Genomic DNA, 19605 nt, shown 5'->3' with positions numbered 1-19605 from the left:
GAATTTCAAGTCTGTCTTTTTCCACTTGCCCTGTTCCCTCAACAATACTCCAATTGCATGCAGCAGAAATCTGCCAAGGAACAATGAAATGGCTGGGTGACGTACGTATGCTCTGAAGTGCTGTTCAAAGAAGAAATCTGTCTTGAGAGATTAGAACAAATGAGCTGAGCTCAGTACAGCCAGCTACTTCCACGAAGCCTTGTTATCCAGCTTCAGCTTCTTGTCTGATTAAGGCTGTGAACAGACCAAGTTAAAAGAGCAATTCTCAGCCTAGGCTATAGGTTATCCAAATCTACAGTAGTGAACTTTTAACTGGCCTTGAGCGGTATTGATGTAAAGGGAAGCTGGATAGGTACATGAAAGTGCAAGTAATATAAGGATTCTATTAGTAAATAGTGGAGACTGGTTATCCAAGTAACTGTTTGGTGTGGAGGAAGGTCCCATGTTGACCAACTTTAACAGTGGTGATCAGTGTTGGTGTTAGCTATTGTGTAATTGCCTTGCATGTAAAGGATGGCTATTTGGGCAAGGACTAGAACCCAAGGAGCTAGACCCCAGCAAGAAACCTAAATGCCTCCACAAAGACTGGGACAAAATGGAGAGGGGAAGCAGGAAATGGCCTTGGGAATTTCTACTTTGCAAATTAAGCAATTGTCGAATGCCTGTGTGACAGTTGCTAGGCAGTTTTATTCTGGTCCCAGATGATGGTTTAAGGCCAGTTTGTTGTCAGGGGCTTCACAATGAATGGTAAGTGCACTCCAGGGATTCAGGGCAGTGTTGACCTTCATATTGAAGTGCAGTGCTCAAAGCCTCCTTTGATAGTTGTCTGTGGTGTTGTCACTGAGTAGCCTTGTCATCTACTGTAGGTGTGTTTGTGTGTTTTATGTACAATTGTATCTGTCATGGGGGGGTAAGCAAAAAAAACACCCAGTGCTGGAAATGGCCACATTGTGCTAATGCTTGATCTTGTTTCTTGAAATGGAATTAACAGCCACAAACTCAGAAATAAAATGAGCTGCACTTTTTCAATGTGAGGTGAGGATGGGTTTGCCAAGAAGAGAAATAAAACGTACACATTTATTAGAAGTGGAAGGCTCCAGTGAATGTTCATGCTAGTCTATCACTGCTCGGTGATTAATCGTTTACAAGAAGGCTGTAATCATTACATCCTTACTGCCTACCTTGGAAGATCAATGAGATTTAGTAAAGCATATTATCACTGAGGGAACTGCTAATTCAATCAGGCCCTGATGTCCTGGCTACAGCAGCAGTTCAGTGCCTGTCTGGAAAATAAGTGGTGCGATTAGCAAAGCAATTTGCGGTCTCTGCTCCCATTGTCATAGCAACAGTGGTCAGATCGGTCCAGTTTCCAAGTATCTAAATAAAATTAAGACGCTTCAGCAAATAACTGTCTTCAGGCCATTATTCAGATCTCTCAATCTGCCTGTAATCTCTGCTCTTTGTTCTTCTCCTGGTATGAGCTGACAGCTCAGTGGAAAAAGATTAACTCTTGGTGTGCTGCAGCCTTGCTTCATGACTGATCTCTCATTCCAAATACAGTATTGTGTGCTCATGAAAGTGCAAATGAATTGGTGCTGCTGCTGCCAGATGGGATGTTCAGGAGAATGTTGCTGTGCTAAGGTTTAGCATTTGGAAAGAGTTGGAACTTTGGAAATCACTGTTTCTGGTGCTCCAGCCACTGGAGGCACAAGTTTCTGTCTGCATGATTCATTTCAATGAAGCTTCATACTTCGGCTGTCATGAAGCGGATGGATAAACCGGTTTAGCCGCATGCTTCTTGCGTCTCAAAGGTATTATCTCAGAGGGGTTGACTGAAGAGGAGAGATTTGTGGCTACTGCAGTCATTGGTTGAACTATCTTGCCTTCCCAATTCAGACACCATTCATCCCATCTCTTACCTGTCCTCAGCCATTTACTATTTCTAGGGGTGTTTGCTTCCCCTACTGTAACAGGAAGGCCATTTCAAATGCTTCACTCTGTGACCAGCTTTAGTCCATGGAAGTGTAGAAACGGGGCAGCAATTCAGACCCTCAAGCTATTCTGTCATAGAATCCCTAAAGTGTGGAAGCAGGTCATTTGGCCCATCAAGTCTACACCGACCCTCCGAGAAGCATCCACCCAGACCCACTCCCCTACTCTGTAACCCTGCATTTCCCATGGCTAATCCACCTAGCCTACACTTCTCTGGATACTGAACAATTTTTATTATGGCCAATCCACCAAGCCTACACGTCATTGGTAGGAAACAGGAGCACCCAGAGGAAACCCACGCAATCATGAGGGGAATGTGCAAACTCTACACAGACAGTTACCAGAGGATGGAGTCGAACCCAGGTCCCTGTCGCTGTGAGGCAGCGGTGCTAACCACTGAGCCACCGTGCTGTCCTGTCATTCACTTAGATCACAATCGACTTGTATCTTGTCGTCTTCTACCTGTTTTTTGGGTTTTATAACCTTTAGTACCCTTGCCTGATAATCTAGTGATCTCAATTAATTTCTAATAACCCTGCCTCAACAGCTCTTTAGGATAGTTAGCTTGAAACTTTTACTGTCCTTGTGCGTGAAAAGTGCTTTTGACTTTACTCTGAAATGAGCTAGTGCTAATTTGTCATGACCCCTTGTTCTGGAAGGAGCTTATCTCCCTCTTGTTCTGTCCCATCAGCTTCAGCCTCATTAGTACAAGCTCCCCTCATTTGACACACAGCCCCAGCATCATTTTGGAGAACCTACAATTACTGCATCCAGTAATCCTAAACAAATCTTTAATAAATTTAAGCCCCCATATTTTACTATCATGCAATTTAAACCCAATAATTAACGCTTTCCCTTCATCCAAGTTAAATTCTAAGATTAAAATGTTGGGAAGTTGGGCTTCCAAACATTTATCCTACAAAGTGCATATCATCTTATAACATGAGTCCATCAAGGGTATGGGGACAGAATGGTTAATTGAGACTGGGGCATGTGTGAGGATAGGCACTGATATGGACTATCTGAAGCAAATGGAAGACTCTGTTATCTTTAGTTCTAGTGGTAAATGCAACCACTTCAGTAGAGTTCCTAAGGGATCATCCAAAGATGATGATTATCCACTCAAATCGTCTCTTTCTTCTAAAGCCCCACAGTTTGGCAGTATAAAATCCCTAGAATCATAGAATCCCTACATTTCGGAAACAGGCCCTTTGGCCCAAGTCCACACCGACCCTCAGTATTCCACCCAAATCCAATCCCCTACCCTATTACTCTACATTAACCCCTGACTAATGCAGCATCCTAAACACTCTGGGCAATTTAGTGTGGCTAATCTACCAAACCTGCACATCTTTTTGGATTGTGGGAGGAAACCGGAGCACCTGGAGGAAATCCATGCAGACTCTGAGAATGTGCAAATTCGACATAGACAGTTGCCCAAGGCTGGAATTGAACCTGGATACCTGGTGCTGTGAGGCAGCAGTGCTAACCACTAAGGCATCGTCCTGCCCCTAAATCATGACTACACACCTGGTCAGTATGGGGATTTAACCCATAACTTTGGTATTATTAGCACCACACTCTAACCATCAGAACTAACTGACCATAGGCCACTTAGCCCATCGTGTTGATGCTGGCTCCTTTGTAAGAGCTAGTGTCACTTCCTGATGTACCTTATGGCCCTGCAAACCTTTCCCCTTCAAGCATTTATCCAATCACCTTGTAGAAGTTGAGATTAAATCTGCCTTCTCCATCCTTTTGAGCAGTACATTTCCAATCATTATAACTCATTGTGGTCTTCTGTATTTTGTGTTCCTCTGAAGTACCTTAGGATTTTTAATCTTTCTGTCAAAAGTGCTATATAAATGCAAATCGGCGTAACATTGAATATAATTCTCTTCATCCTATCTCTTTTGTGCATTTGTATAATTCTATTCCGCTTAACTTAGTTGTTGCTTAACTTGAACCTGGCAATCTACATATTTGGTTTCAGCTGATTTCACCCATTTCTATTTTTTAAAATTTAAAGCTTGTAGAAAGGAAGCAATCAGTTCTGTTCTTTTTAAGTTTGATAAATAGGAAAAGGACAGGGGCGGTAGGAACTGTGATAATTTAACAAGTATGCAATCCATTTTGTCTTTAGTATCTTATAGTTGATCTTGTATTCTAAAAATGGGAGTGGGGTGAAAGGTTTTAAGCCTAAATTAGTAATGACTTCCAAAAAAATCTATAAAAAGGAGAGGGAAGAAAAGGGTCACCTTTTATAAATGAGAGAGGGAGCTAAAAGTCAGAGCTTCAAGTGCAATTTGAATGGAGCAAATTAACTCTGTCCTTTGAGACACAATATGCTATTTTATGGTAGAGGAAAGAAATTGTCAATTTTGTTAAACTCTCCTCAGGAGTGGCTGCAGACCACCCAAACTCTCATCATTTGGCATCTTTAACACTTAACTCCCGCTGATGGATTTGAAGTCAAACCCCAGAGGTAATAGGCAATGTTCTCATAGCAGTGCCACTCCTCCCCTGATAGCACAACAATCACATTAAATGCTCATTTCCATTTAAAATCATTTTGCCTTTTCTCTGCTGTAATGTATTGCAGCTTTTAATTTGTATTGTGAGGAATGTTCTGTGGTTCATAGGTAGTGGGTGGAAATGAATGTCGATAGAGAATGAACTCTTACAGCAGTTGATATTGAATACGCTGGGATACAAGTGACCTTAATGTGAGCTTTTTCATATAGTAATTTGCAGTGCGGAGACTTTTTTTAATGGGGTCGCTCAAAAATAAATTAGCTTAAGGAATATGAAATCCATCTTGAAATAAAATTAAACTTTTAAATGTGCATTTTCTTCAAATGTTGGGAATAAAAAACAGCGATGGTGAAATGCTCTCAGTCCAGTATCTTCGAGCACTTTATGAATCAAGTGTTTTTGAATGCTGCAATAAAATTCAAACTGCAGCAGCCAATTTATGCACAGTAAGGTCTCACCAATAACAGAGACTGACAAGTTTCAGTTTTATTTTGTTGCTTAAGAGCTAATTGGCTAAGATCATGGAGGCTTCTCCTTTTCATGTTTGGAATGGAGCTTGGGATCTCTTATGCCCACCTGAATGCGTACAGGGCTCTGGTTTAACTACTTAGTTAAAAAAACGTGTTGTTGCACAGGATTGTCAGACTGAATTTGTGTTCTTGACAGTTCAATGGTCTTGAACCCAAAACTTTCTGATCTCAAGTTGTTAAAGTTACACCCCATCTGCTCATTAAGTAAAGGATGAAAGATCCAATAGAGTCTTTTCAGGAAGAGTAAATTGTCTCCCATTGCCCTGGTCAGTGTTTCTCTCTTGATCAACATCACAGGAAAATAAATTAGCTGATAGCTCTTTGATTGTGACCTTACTTTGTATGATTAGTTACTGTACTTGTCACCTAACAGTTCGTAAACTACACATAATTAAACAATTAATTATGAATTGCTTTGAGGCATTGAGGCTGCATTACTTGTCAATTTGTTTGTAAAGTTGAACAAGATGTTGTTCTGGCAGCTGTTAGTAAGGCTAAGACTTCAGATTCCCATCGTGCACAAAATGGCAAACAAATAACAAAAGGTTAAGCACACACAGCTTGTGTTGTACTGCAGAAACCTTGGACCGGGTGTGCAATGCATCCTATCACGGCCAGTCTTAGATTTGGAAGATGTTGCAATGGCTTTTGCTTTTCTCCTAAGTGGCACAATTTTTATTGAAAAGGGCTTTTGACAGCAAACCTAGAAGAAGGAGTGGTACCATAGAGAAGTGTTTTTACCAGGAACCTTTACTAACCCTACAATCTTTTCTCCCTGACAGCTCTGAACTGAGGGAGTGAAATGATTTGTCACTTTATGGGCTGATTTACTTTTGCTGACAGTTGTAATTGGGGTTAGTTTAAGCTGTGTGGAAAGAATGTTGGCTGGGACCAGTCCTACCAGTTTTGTTGCTGAGCAGTTTCTAATTATCTGTTTAGTTGTTGGTGGTTTGAGCTCCAGTTGACATGGTTCCAGCTGATGGTAATAATTAGACAAGTCCGATTCCTGAGTGAAACCTTGCTTTAGAGATCATTGTCACTGAGTCCTTGGGTCATACGGTATGGAAAAGGACCCTTCAGTCCAACTCGTCGGTGCCAATCATTAATCCAGTCCTGTTTGTCAGCCATGGGCCCCTATCCTTCTAAAGCCTTTCTGTTCGTCCACCCATCCGGATGCCTTTTAAATGTTGTAATTGTACCTTCCTCTGGCAGCTCATTCTATGCCCACACCACCAACTTCTGTATGAAAAAGTTGCTCCTTAGGTCCCTTTTGAATCTTTCCCCTCTCCCCTTTTAAACCTATGTCCTTTAGTTTTGGATTCCCTTACCCTGGGAAATGACCTTGTCTATTCACCACATTCATACCCCTCGTGATTTTATAAACCTCAGCCTCTGAGGCTCCAGCGAAAATAGCCCCAGCCCATTCAGACTCTGCCACAGCTCAACCCCTCCAACCCTGGCAACATTCTTGTAAATCTTTTCCGAACCCTTTCAAGTTTCACAACATCTTTCCTGTAGCAGGGAGACCAGAATTGAATGCAATATTCCAATAGTGGCCCAACCAATGTCATGTATAGCCACAACATAACATCCCAACTCCTATACTCAATGCACTGACCAATAAAGGCAAGTGTACCAAACATTCCCTTTACTATCCTGTCTACCTGCGATAGGTTTGCTTACCATAGTGGTCAGCAACTGAACATGCTCTCACAAAGCTGTTAATATACTTTTAACAAAAGAGCATATGTTTATAATATGAAAGGTGGGGAAGGAAGCTGCAATAAATGACTCCTTTGAAATGTTTCACACGGTAAAAATAATTCGGCCGTTTTCCACAGTAATATCCTTTACGGACACTCAATCCCAATGAAGCATCACTCCTATTTTTCTCTTCAACATTTATAACTCAACTGCTGAAGTTGAACATGTTTCCTTTTGGTCAACCTTCTATGTATTCACTAGATATGATTCACTGCATCTGTTTTTAAAAAATAACTTTCCCTCACTGAATGCTGAGGACGGTTTAAGAATTATTTCCAGGCCTGTTGGACTGGGCTGTTAAATCAGTTCAAGACTTCTTTCCAATTATGATGATCTGAAGATTTGCGCAAACCTAATCTGTTTTTAATAAAATATACCGGTGAAATTTATATTCATCCCCAACATCCCCCACCCCACCCTCAAACTTTATATGCTTGTCGCCATTGGCCATTTGTCTCTGTAGAGCTTAGTTGCTACAATATTTAACTTTTATCACACCAGTTAGCTTGATCATTTAGCTTAAGTTTGGAATGACTATTTGAACTTCTGATTGGGGTAAAAGGTTTTCCGAATCCTTCTTTTAAAGAAAAGAAGCAAATCAGACCTTCGCAAAACTGAAAACCAAACATTTATTTAACTATATTTTAAAATCCAAGTTCCTCAGAAATAATATAAATTCTTATCTCACCATTGGTAGAAATAATAAAGGTGATGATGGTTATGGAGTCTCCATGTTCTACATAACTCATGATAAGCTCCTATTGGGCTATCTTTCTAGTGAGAAAGTGTGGTGCTAGAAAAGTATGGCAGGTCAGACAGCATCCAAGGAGTGAGAGGATCAACATTTCTGGCATAAGACTTTCATCAGGAATGTATCAACACCTTTTCTCCCCCAGCACTCCAGCCATTCCAGATGAAGGGCTAATGCCCGAAACGTCGATTCTCCTGCTCCTCGGAAGCTGCCTGATCGGCTGTGCTTTTCTAGCATCATGCTTTTTGACTCTGAATCTCCAGCATCTGAAATCCTCCCCTTTCTCGTGGTATAATGGTTGTCCACAAGCGTCTTCTCCGACCCCTGGTGATATCAATTCATTGCCAGAATTTCAACAAAGGCGCTCTCAGTTTGTCCACCAGTTTCAATCTCTCAGCATTCAGCATGAAAATATGGAAGATGGTTTGAGACTGGGCTGAAAACAGCAAATACTGGATGTCACAGCAAGTCAGGCAGCATCCATGGAGAGAGAACGAACTAATGTTTCAAGTCTAAATGACTCTTCACCAGAGCTGACGTGTGGAAGGGACAGCATTTAAGCAATTGTTGGGGCTGGAGAGCTGGGGGAGAAAGGGTGTTGATAGTACAGATTAAGTGGAGCCTTGTGTCGATTTTCATGATCTAGTGGAGACTCGCCGTATCGCAATTTTTGTACTTTGCAGTGGCAAAGAAAGCCTTTTTTTTTGTTATTAATGTGAGCTTCCAGACAGCAGCTCCATTAATAATTTGGAGGCATCAATTAGCCCACGTTTTATTGCATACTGGTTTGTTTCCATGCTGATTAAAGCACAATCCTGAAGCGGACTGACTTTAATAAACTACACCTAGCTCCCCAAAGACTAGGAGCTCAGCATTTGTGTGTGTCAGGTTATGTTCTGCACCAGCTGTGCCTGAAGCCACACTTGCATGTTGATGTATTATGCAATTGATCAACTACATCAGCAGTCTCATTAAAATGAATCTGTCCACCTTTCTGTTTAGTAGGTGGAAGAAACAAATCCCGAATTATTTTGAATTTGCCAGAAGGCCATATCCTCACAGTAAAAGATATGAAAGTTTCAGCATCAGAAGCACTTTCTGCCTCTGTTGTTAGTATCATCCTCCGACTGACCATAGTCACTACTGTTTATAGATCTAGTCTCGATATAGTGCTTAATATAAATTGCAGTGAGCTGCCTTTTCCTCAATTTCTCATTCCTATAGCAGCTTCAGTCTTGACTACTGTTGAAATAACGTGTGTAAGTAATGACATAGAGTGCAGTAGACTTGGGTAGAAGAGGTGATCATCTTCTGGAACTAAGGCTCCTGAGCAGCCTACCAATTGTGTTTTCATACGACTGCTCTGTTGTTTATACCAGACTTTGAAGCTGCTTTTGAGCAATGCTTATGAATATTTATCTCATCGCACCTTCCATGGAATGAGAGCATCACCAGCTGGGCCAGCACTTATTGTCCATCCCAAATTGCCCCAAGGGCAGTTATGAGTCAACCACATTGCTGTGGGTCTGTAGACCAGACTAGGTAAGGATGGCAGTTTCCTTCCTAAAGGACATTAGCGAAATCTGTGGGTTTTATGAATGATGTTAGTGCAGCTCAGAGCATGCGGCTCTGTTGCCTTATCTCGTGGCTATGGATGTTGTAGCTACAGTACATTGTGCTTGGAGTCATAGAGTCACGCAGCATGGAAACAGACCCTTTGGTCCAACTCTTTCATGCTGTCCAGGTTTCCCAAACTAAACTAGTGCCGTTTTGCCTGCATTTGGCCTATATCCCTCTAAACCTTTTCTCTTCCAGGACCTGTCTAAATGTCTTTTAAATGTTAAAACTATACCTGCATCTATCAGCGCATTCCATACATGCATCACTCTCTGTGAAAAGGTCACCCCTCAGGTCCCTTTTAAATCTTCCTCCACTCACCTTAAAGCTGTACCCTCTAGTTTTGAACTCCCACCCCCTCTTTCTCCTCTTTTCCCCCCCCCCCCCCCCCCCACCCTCACCGGGGAAAAGACCTTTGCTTATCTATGCCCCTCATGAAGTTATTAACCTCTGTAAGGTCACCCCTCAACCCTCCCGTGCTGCAGGGAAAAATAGTCCCACCCTATCCAAACTCCTTATGACTCAAACCCTTCACTCCCAGTAACATCCTTGCAAATCTTTTCTGCATCCTTTGAAGTTTAATAACCTCCTTCCTATAGCAAGGCGATCAGAATTGAGCACAGTATTCCAAATGCGGCATCACTAGTGTCCTTTACATCTGCATGGTGGCTTCATGGTTAGCACTGCTGCCTCACAGCTCCAGTGACCTACATTAAATTCCAGCCTTGGGTGACTGTCCATGTGGAATTTGAAAATTCTGCCTGTGTCTGTGCTGATTTTCTCCAGGTACTCCAGTTTCCTCCCTCAGTCCAAAGATGGGCAGGTTAGATGGATTGACCATGGGAAATGCAGGGTTACAGAGATTTGGTAAGATGTTCTTTGGCAAGTCGGCGTGGACTTGTTGGGCTGAATGGTCTGTTTTCACACTGGGGGTTGTATGAATTAAAAAGTTGCAATATGACATTCCAACTCCTGTACTCTGTTCTGACCAATGGAGGCAGCTGTGCACAATGCCACCTTCACCACCCTTTCTACATGTGACTCCACTATCAAGGAGCTATGTACCTGAACCCCTAGGTCTCATCTATGTATTGATGAAATTCTATCTCTCCCTTTGGCGTTTGCCTTGCCTCATATCTGGATCAATTATTGACTAACCAATAAAGACAACTGCATCTGAATTTTTAAAAAAAACTTTACTATAATTAGGCTTGAACTCCATTATCGGAGCATTTAATATTCAATGGCTAAAATTCTACCTGTTCAGTTTTTAAGATGCTCCTTTAAAATCTACCTGTTTGATCAAGATTGTGGTCAGTGATCTTGATGTCACCTGAATATGATTGGGTGTCAATCGTTAGGGACATGGGAGCAGGAGTAGCCCATTAAGCCTGCTATGCCATTCAATATGATCATGGATGATCATCCACTTCTAGGACTTTTTTTTGTCCCCCTGCACAATCCCATAGCTCTTTAGTTATTAGTATTTAGAAATCAGTGCTTTAAATATATTCAAAGACTGAGCTTCCACAACCCTTGAAGGCAGAGAATTCCAAAGATTCTCAGCCTTCCGAGTTTAAAGAGAAAAAAATTCTCTTCATCCTCGTCCTAAATAGAATCCCTCTTTTATTTTGAACTTGTTCGCTGGTGGAAGTATACCCAATTAAGAGAGCGACCTCCCCGAATATTCCTTTTAAGTACTTTGTAGGTTTTATTGATATCAATCTTAGTCTTTGAAATTCAATAGAATGCAAGCTCTGTCTCCCTGATCTCTTTGCCATCCTGGGAACAATGTGCTTAAATTCCTGTGGCAACAATATCTTTCTCCAAGTAAGGGGACTAAAACAGTGCTCCAAGTGTAGAGTAACCGTGGTTCTACACAATGGATGCAAGACCTTGCTACTCCTTTTTGCATTTCCCTTCCTAATTGTTTGCTGTAACTGACTGTGAGCCCTCAGTGATGCTTTGCAATGACACCCGGTTCTTCTTGTGCATTTTTATTTTCTAATCTCTCGCCATTTTAAGAAATACTTGCCTGTCTGCTCTTTCTGCCAAAGTGGATACCCTCACATTTTTGTTAGTATTCTTCTGAAGCCCGTTGGGACATGGTAAGTATGTTAAAGGCGTTGGACAAGTTATTGTGATGTGGAAGGATGTTGTGAAACTTGAAATGGTTCAGAAAAGATTTAGAACGTAAGAACTAGGAGCAGGAGTAGCCATCTGGCCCTTTGAGCCTGCTCCACCATTCAATAAGATCGTGGCTGATCTATCTTGTGGCCTCTGCTCCACGCTCTCACCATAACCCTTAATTCCTTTATTGTTCAAAAAATTATCTATCTTCGCTTTAAAGACATTTATTGAGGAAGCCTCACCTACTTCACTGGGCAGGGAATGCCATAATCCTCTGGGTGAAGAAGTTCCTTCTCAATTCAGTCCGAAATCTGCTCCCCTTAGTTTTGAGGCTTATGCCCTCTTGTCCTAGTTTCCCACCAGTAGAAACATCCTCTCTACTTCTATCTTATTGATTCCCAACATAATTTTATGCTTCTATAGATCTCTTTTTTTTTTCCCCACCCCCTTCTAAATTTCAATGAATATAATCCCAGTCTACTCAGTTTCTCCTCATATGCCGACCCCATAATTCCAAAGTCAACCTAATGAACCTCCTGTGCACCCCCTCTAGTGCTGGTCCATCCTTCCTCAGGTAAGGAGACCAAAACTGCATGCAGTACTCCAAGTGTGGCCTCACTAGCACCCTGTACAGATGCAACATAACCTCCCTGCTTTTAAACTCAATCCCTGTAGCAGTGAAGGACAAAGTTCCATTTGCCTTAATTACCTGTTGTACCTGCAGACCAACCTTCTGTGATTCAGACACAAGGACACCCAGGTCCCTCTGCACAGCAGCATGCTGCAATTATTTTTACCATTCAAGTAATAGTCCTGTTTACTAGTCTTTTCAAGGATTGGAGGGTTTGAGCTATAGGGTGAGGCTGGATAGACTGGAACTATTTTCCCTGGAGCATCAGAGGCTAAGGGATGACCTTACAGAAGCTTATAAAATCATGAGGGGCATGGATAGTGTAAATAGGCAAGATCTTTTCCTGGAGTCGGGGAGCCCAAAGCTAGAGGACATAGGCTTAAGGTGGGAGGGGAAAAATGTAAAAGGGATCTGAGGGGCAACTTTTTTCATGCAAAGGATAGTGCATGTTATGGAATGAGCTGCCAGAGGAAGTGGTAGAGGCTGATGCAATTACAACATTTTAAAAGGCATCTGGTTGTGTGTACAAATAGGAGGAAGTGTTTAGAGGGATATGGGCCAAATGCTGTCAAATGAGGCTAGATTAATTTAGGATATCTGGTCAGCATGGACGAGTTGGACCAAAGGGTCTGTTTCGGTGCTGTACATCTCCATGAGTCTGTGTGACTACAATTGTGGTAAAAGGCAAGCTCAGTGGATTGTGGATTGTAATTGTCCTCAGTTCTTGAATTCAAGAATAGCTTTGGCAGTAGGATTTCAGTGAAGTGTCTATCCAGGTGTAATTTTTGTGCAATATCAATTTAAACTATGAAAAGCACCCTGCAGTATGTGTATCTGTATAGACTTTGTCCTTTGCAAGTTGGAGTGTCTCTGGAGAGAGCTTTTTGAAACATAAGTGAGGTGAAGTACTGGTGTTATATAGGTCTGTTATAGTGTAGTCACACTGGGACACATCTGTGATGTATTTAGAACAACACATAAGGAGCATATTGCTATTGCGTTCTTCGCTTGGGTTAACTCTTTCTTCCACATTCTGGTTGTATTATTGCACTAAATCTCAGAACACACAATTAGGAGTCTGTTACTCGGCAGCTACATCTTGAGAGACCAAAATTGCTGGGAGAACTGTTCAGAACAAGAAAGGTCCCTGGACCTGAAACGTTAACTCTGCTTTCTCTCTGCTGATGCTGCCAGTCCTGCTGAGTTGTCCCAGCAATTTTTGTTTGTTTTTTCTGATTTCCACAATCCGCAGTCCTTGTGCCCTTTTTGCATCCTGAGAGATTCCAATATGTCACAAGTCTATTGTGTTTCATTATAGTCTGTTTTATTCCTTCAACCAACAGAGCTGTGTTTTTTAATCTGTCCTGAGAGATTTAAGAATCTGGTTGTCTTGGCAGGGTGGGTTTAATCAACTAACCCTACTTTCTGGTGGCCGTATTGTCTTCCTTGTTGATGTGATAGGTAGGGGCTTGCAGAAATGCCCCCCTCTATGCAGAAGAGCACCCATGTTTTTTTCCCTCTCCCTCTCCCTCTCCCTCTCCCTCTCCCTCTCCCTCTCCCTCTCCCTCTCCCTCTCCCTCTCCCTCTCCCTCTCTCTCTCTCTCTCTCTCTCTCTCTCTCTCTCTCTCTCTCTCTCTCCCTCCCTCTCTCTCCCTCTCCCTCTCTCTCTCTCTCTCTCTCTCTCTCTTCTCCCCCCCGCGCCCCCCCCCATATCCTCTCCCATACCTTGCGATCCCTTCCCTTCCCCTCAAGAGGTTCAGGTAGCTGGAATCTCTTCCAGGCATTCCCAAACCCAACATAAAAGCAGAAAATGTTAAATACACTTGTCAGCTTTGCAACATCTAATGCTGCAGGTCTGTGACCTTTTTCATCAGAACTGAAGCATTACTTCTGTTTCTTCCTCCACAGCAGCATCCAATGTTCAGATTTATCTCTCGTTTCCGGCATCTGCAATGTTTTTATTTTGGTAACGGGTGTAATATAACAACAGGTAGTCTGGACCCATCTACAGTGGACAAATGTTGGGAGTAAGATTTGTCACAAACTAATGTAAGAGCCTGAACACATTTGACCCTAAAAGAAGTCCCCTTAATTAGTTTTAACGAATGCATTTATGCATCTGGAAGAAATCCCCCTCTTCTGTATTGTTTGAGTTTGTTAATTGAAACTTAGCTGGAAAAAGTTGTGTGGGACAGTGGCAATTTGTTTCTAAGGGGTGGGATATATCAGGACACAGTCATAACAACACTGAAGCAGGTCATTTGGTCCAATGTCTCCATGCTGGCTCTAGAAAATGGAATCTGTCCCATACCCTACTACATCCCTGTAGCTGTGCGTATTTATTTTTTAAGTGTCCGTCCAATTTTCTTTTGCAACAAGACTTTTCTGAAACGAGTTCAAGGTCCGTTGGTGTTTGCAGCATACAAATGTTCTTCCTTGCTCCCATCAACCCACATCTTTTGTTCAAAGTCTCAAATCTGTGTCCCCTACTCCCTGTACAATCAACTAATGGGAACAGCTTCTCTTTGTTTAACTTAGGTGATCCTGTCATAATCATGCACACCTCTATTTTTAAACTAAAATGACTTGAGATTCGACAGTTCAGGGCATATCGATTTCTTAATGCTTTGCAGTTGTGCCAGTACAATACACTCTGCAGTGCTGAGTTTTAATCAACCACGTGTAGGTTATAAGGTCATCTCACTCCTGGAGTAATGTCCTGCTTGCTCTCTTGCGTGCTCTCACACTCGCGCGCACTCTCTCTTTTCCCCATACTGCCACCACACACCCCCCTCCCCCCTTTTCTCCAGCCCCTTTTTTTCTGTGTTACTTTCATTATGAAATGTCATTTCAACTTATAACTTCATGTTTTAATGGAAGCTTCTTTCTGTTAAAGTTGTCACTGGATTTGCTGCAGTGCAGTCTCTCATCTTGGCCTTGAGTGGGCATTTTATTTGGTTATGCAAAGCCTGTTGAGATTTGCAACGCACTACAACAATAACAACTGGTACGCAGTTGCGAATGTGTTTGAAATGAACTAAGTATTTCCTTTTCTTCCACGTAGGCTGAAATTGTCAAACGATTGAATGGAATTTGTGCTCAAGTCATCCCCTTCTTATCTCAGGAGGTAACTGCATTTTAGTTTAGTTTGACTGACTGTTAAAACTGTCGTGCCAATGCAAGAGGCATTCGGTGATGGTATAGCTCAACTTCTGATTTGAGTTGTAAATGATTCTTCGTGCTCACCAGCTCTCCATTTGAAAGGCCGTGGTTTAACTATATTTGTGTCTCTTGTCTTTATTTCAGCATCAGCAACAGGTGGTGCAGGCCATAGAACGTGCAAAGCAGGTGACTGCCCCGGAGCTTAATACTGTCATCAGGGTATGTCAACTTTATTCATTCGTGCACATGTGCACACTGTCACTAAGCCCAGCAATAAGGCTTGTACCAGAGTGCTGGCTAACTTTGATTTATACTTCAAAGGCTGTTTGATGCCAAACAGTGGTTTGAGAAGTAGTGCCATAAAGATATGAGGGGCTCATACAGTTAACTGTATTTATGCAAACCAGCAATAAATTCACATAATATTCCCTATCCCTTTTCTGAAGGAACCAATCCATGATAGAGCAGGTAAGTATTCCAATGTGTCAGTACTGCAGTCTGTTCTGATATAACATGATAGTTCTGTTCCCATGCGATCCTGCGTTATAAGAAAATTGTGTCATAGCAGCACCATTTAAACCGATGGGACTGGAGTAGTGTTATAGCCAATACAGGTAAGGATAGTTTGCATTATACAAATAATGGTCCAAGTTCTTCAATCGCAATATAGCCAATTCACCTTGAAGAAACTCTCATTATAGCAGAATTAACTGTATCTGCCTCTAGTGTCTAGCCCAAGTGATATTGCTCAAATATTCAACCATATATAGCAACACAACTAAGTCTCAGCTGGCTGCTAGATCTCACTTATTATTCCATTAGGAGCTAAGCTTGATAACCAGGTGAGAGAGCACTGGCTATTTCTCTTCCTGCTCTCCTTTATTCCCATCCAGAGAGAGATTTTTAATCCATATTGGAATCAAGGTTATGGGACTAAGGCAGGAAATTGAAGTTGAGGATGTCTGATCTGTCACAATCTCATTGAATGGTGGAGCATACTCGCTGGGCAGAATAGTCCACTTCTGCTCCTATGGCTTATGTTGTAACCATTTGGAACTTTTCAATGAGGTAAACTAACACAGTCCAGACAGGGGGATTGTACTTGGGGCCTTCAGAGAATGTGTGTTAGTCGTGCAGCTTTTAAATGCTTTACACCTTTAAAATGTCTCCCTAATACTCTTAAGATAATCTGACTTTGTCAAGTGATTGATGAAAAGTGAAGGCAGCCTGTATCTCTGGGAAAATTACTGTAAAATGTCTCTTAACACTTACTGGCAGAGCAAGATACCTTGTTTATGACCTTGCCTCGTTACTTCAATCTCCTTACTTGAAGTCCTCCAAAAATAGCACCGCAGAGTAAGTCTCCTTATGATAAATCAGCTGTCTGTTACCAGACTGCCCTACAATAAACAGTCCTTTGAAACACAAGGTATGGTCACTCTAAGGGAATAGCTTCTAAGTTGGCACTTAGCTGTGGCTGGACCATCTTTCCTTCAGCCATCACCCTCCATGAAGCTGTTGCTCATGTACCTGAGGCTCAGTTCACAGGCTGCTTGACCATGAGATATTACCCATGGGATAAACCTTCCCCTGCCACCGCAGGAATTGCAAAACCTGTGCCCACACCACCTCCCTCACCTCCATCCAAGACCCTAAAGGAGCCTTCCACATCCATCAAAGTTTTACCTGCACATCCACCAATATCATTTATTATATCCGTTGCTCCCGATGCGGTCTCCTCTACATTGCTTGGAGGCGTCCAGTCTCCCCAGAACGCTTTAGGGAACATCTCCGGGACACCCGCACCAAACAACCACACTGCCCTGTGGCCCAACATTTCAACTCCCCCTCCCACTCAGCCGAGGACATGCAGGTCCTGGGCCTCCTTCACCGCCACTCCCTCACCACCCGACGCCTGGAGGAAGACCGCCTCATCTTTCGCCTCTGAACACTTCAACCCCAGGGCATCAATGTGGACTTCACCAGTTTCCTAATTTTCCCCTTCCTCCACCTCACCCCAGTTCCAAACTTCCAGCTCAGCACTGTCCCCATGACTTGTCCTACCTGCCTATCTTCTTTTCCGCCTATCCACTCCACCCTATCTCTCCCCCATGCCCCCCCCGACCTATCACCTTCATCCCCACCCCCACTCCCCTATTGTACTCTATGCTACATTCCCCCCACCCCCACCCTCCTCTCATTTATCTCTCCACCCTTCAGGCTCTCTGCCTTTATTCCTGACGAAGGGCTTTAGCCCGAAACGTCGATTTAACTCTTCAGATGCTGCCCGAACTGCTGTGCTCTCTTCCAGCACCACTAATCCAGAATGTGGTTTCCAGCATCTGCAGTCATTGTTTTTACCATGGGATATTACTAGTCTGTTCCCTTCTCTTGCAAGGGAGAGCAAAGATATATTGGGAGGAGACTTGTCCACTATTTCCAAATTCAGTGTAAATTGACTACTTTCACTTTTAAGACCTGTGTATTTTACAACATTTAATGGAACTATAATTTTACACTTCCATATTGCTGTGGGAAATCTCTTTGCTTGGTTGGAGTGGGTCATCTTGGCATTGTAATAGTGCAGTAGGAGGCCATTTGGTCCACTTTGTATGTGCTGACTTTGTGAATGAGGGATTTACTTAGTTCCATTTTCCCCGAAGTCTTGCCCATTGAAAAGGGAACAAAGAAGTTTAATTCCTTTTGGAAACTTGCCTCCTCCACATTGTCAAGCAGACCTTCTTCAGTGTGAAGAACATTTTGCTTCGATTGCTTTTGTTGCTTTTACTAATTACTTCAAAAAGGTATGTGCTTATTCTCAATTCTTTCACTAATGGAACAGTTCTGTTTAATCTGCTCAGACTCCCCATGCTTTTGAATACCAGCATTTAAAGCTCCTCTCGGCTGACTTTTCTCCAAGGAAGCCAGTCCCAATTTCTTTAATCTAACTTCATCCTTGTTCCTGGAACTGCTCTTGTTAATCCCTTCTATACTCACTCTAATGCCTTCACATCCTTCCTAAAGTGTGGTTCCTTGAACTCAATGCAATTGCAGTCGCATGCGCTGCCACTGTGGTGTACCTCACATTTGAGTTCTTTTTTTAACTCATTCTGTTCAGGACCTGAAGGACAACTTTTTATCACAGAAGGTGGTGCGTGTCAGAATGTGCTGTCAGAGGAGATGGTGGAGGCTGGTACAAATACAACATTTAGAAGGCATCTGGATGGGTGTATGATTCAGAACGGTTTAGAGGGATATGGACCCAATGCTGGTAAATAGGACTAGATTAATTTGGGATATCTGGTTAGCGTGGGCGAGTTGGACCAAAGGGTTTGTGGTTTCTGGACTGCACAGCTGACTCTGTTATGACACACCTCTGGAACAGGTGAGACTTTAACGCAGGCATTCTAGGCCAGAGATAGGGGCACTACCACTGCACCACAGGATCTCTTTATTATATTCCAACTCTCAGTACATTTCAAAGGTATTTAAAGGGCTGTAAATTGCAGGCAGGTGAATCAGACTTGGGACTGGACAGCCTCAATTAATTCTCGCATTGATTGAATCAAACAGTACAGAAGAGACCCTTGAGCCAATTGAGTCTGCACCAATGAAGCGATATTCACTTTCTAACACTCGCCCATTACCTCAAGTATTCTGATACTTTGTGTTCATCCACGTACTGTTTAATGGTTGAAGTTTTCCACCTCAACTACTCTCCCAGGCAGTACATTCCACACTCCCACCACCCTCTGGGTGAAAAACATTTTCTTCAAAACCCCTCTGAACTTCCTGCCTTTCACTTTTTAAAATGTGTGCCCTTGTTATTGATAACAGCTGCTTTCTTTCAACCCATCCATGCTCCTTACTATCTCACTATCACCTGTACCTCCTGAGGTCCTCCCTCAGCCTTATCTGCTGTCAAGAAAACAACCTGAACTTGTCCAGCTTCTCTCCATAGCTAGGGTGCTGCACCCCCTCTAGTGCAAACATATCCTTCCTATGGTGTGGTGACCAGAAATGTACAGAATACTCTAGCTGGGGCCTAACCAAAGTTCTACACAGCTCTAACATAACCTCCCTGTGCTTTTAGTCTGTACCACATTTGGGAAAGGCAAGTACCACGTCTCCTTCCAACTAGCCTGATCTTTCACCTTCAAGTACGCCAAGATCCCCCTGTTTCTCTGAGCTTGCTAGTGTCCTACTGTTCACTGAGTACTCCTATCTTGTTAATTCTTCCAAAGCACATCTCCTCTCTCTTTTCAGGGTAACTTCCATCTGCTCATTCTATCTACATCCTCCTGTAACTTTAGACAACCTTCCTCACTGTCAACCACCTGGCCAATCTTTGCGGATGACACAAACTCAGTTATCATTGCTCCCACTTTCTCATCTATGTTGCTTTTATTACAAACATTAAGGGACTCTGTGGTATACCACTGGACTTCAATCTCCAAGCACACAAACAGCCTTTTACCACCACCCTCTGTCTC

The 19605-nt window shown here is 42.6% G+C and overlaps 1 protein-coding gene across 2 annotated transcripts in view; it reads left to right on the top strand.

Annotated features, from left to right (window-relative positions):
• Positions 1-19605, top strand: part of LOC140494707 (TLE family member 5-like) — a 122107-nt gene that overhangs the window by 92684 nt on the left and 9818 nt on the right. For both annotated transcript variants that reach the window (XM_072594219.1, XM_072594217.1), the window contains exons 5-6: positions 15015-15077; positions 15257-15331. In XM_072594219.1, coding sequence (XP_072450320.1) covers positions 15015-15077; positions 15257-15331 — 138 coding nt within the window. The remainder of the gene's footprint in view (positions 1-15014; positions 15078-15256; positions 15332-19605) is intronic.

The sequence above is a fragment of the Chiloscyllium punctatum genome, chromosome 24 (assembly GCF_047496795.1).
Source record: "Chiloscyllium punctatum isolate Juve2018m chromosome 24, sChiPun1.3, whole genome shotgun sequence".
Taxonomy (NCBI): Eukaryota; Metazoa; Chordata; class Chondrichthyes; order Orectolobiformes; family Hemiscylliidae; genus Chiloscyllium; species Chiloscyllium punctatum.
The sequence above is the reverse complement of the archived record's forward strand: the minus strand, read 5'-3'. Positions and strand labels throughout refer to the sequence as shown.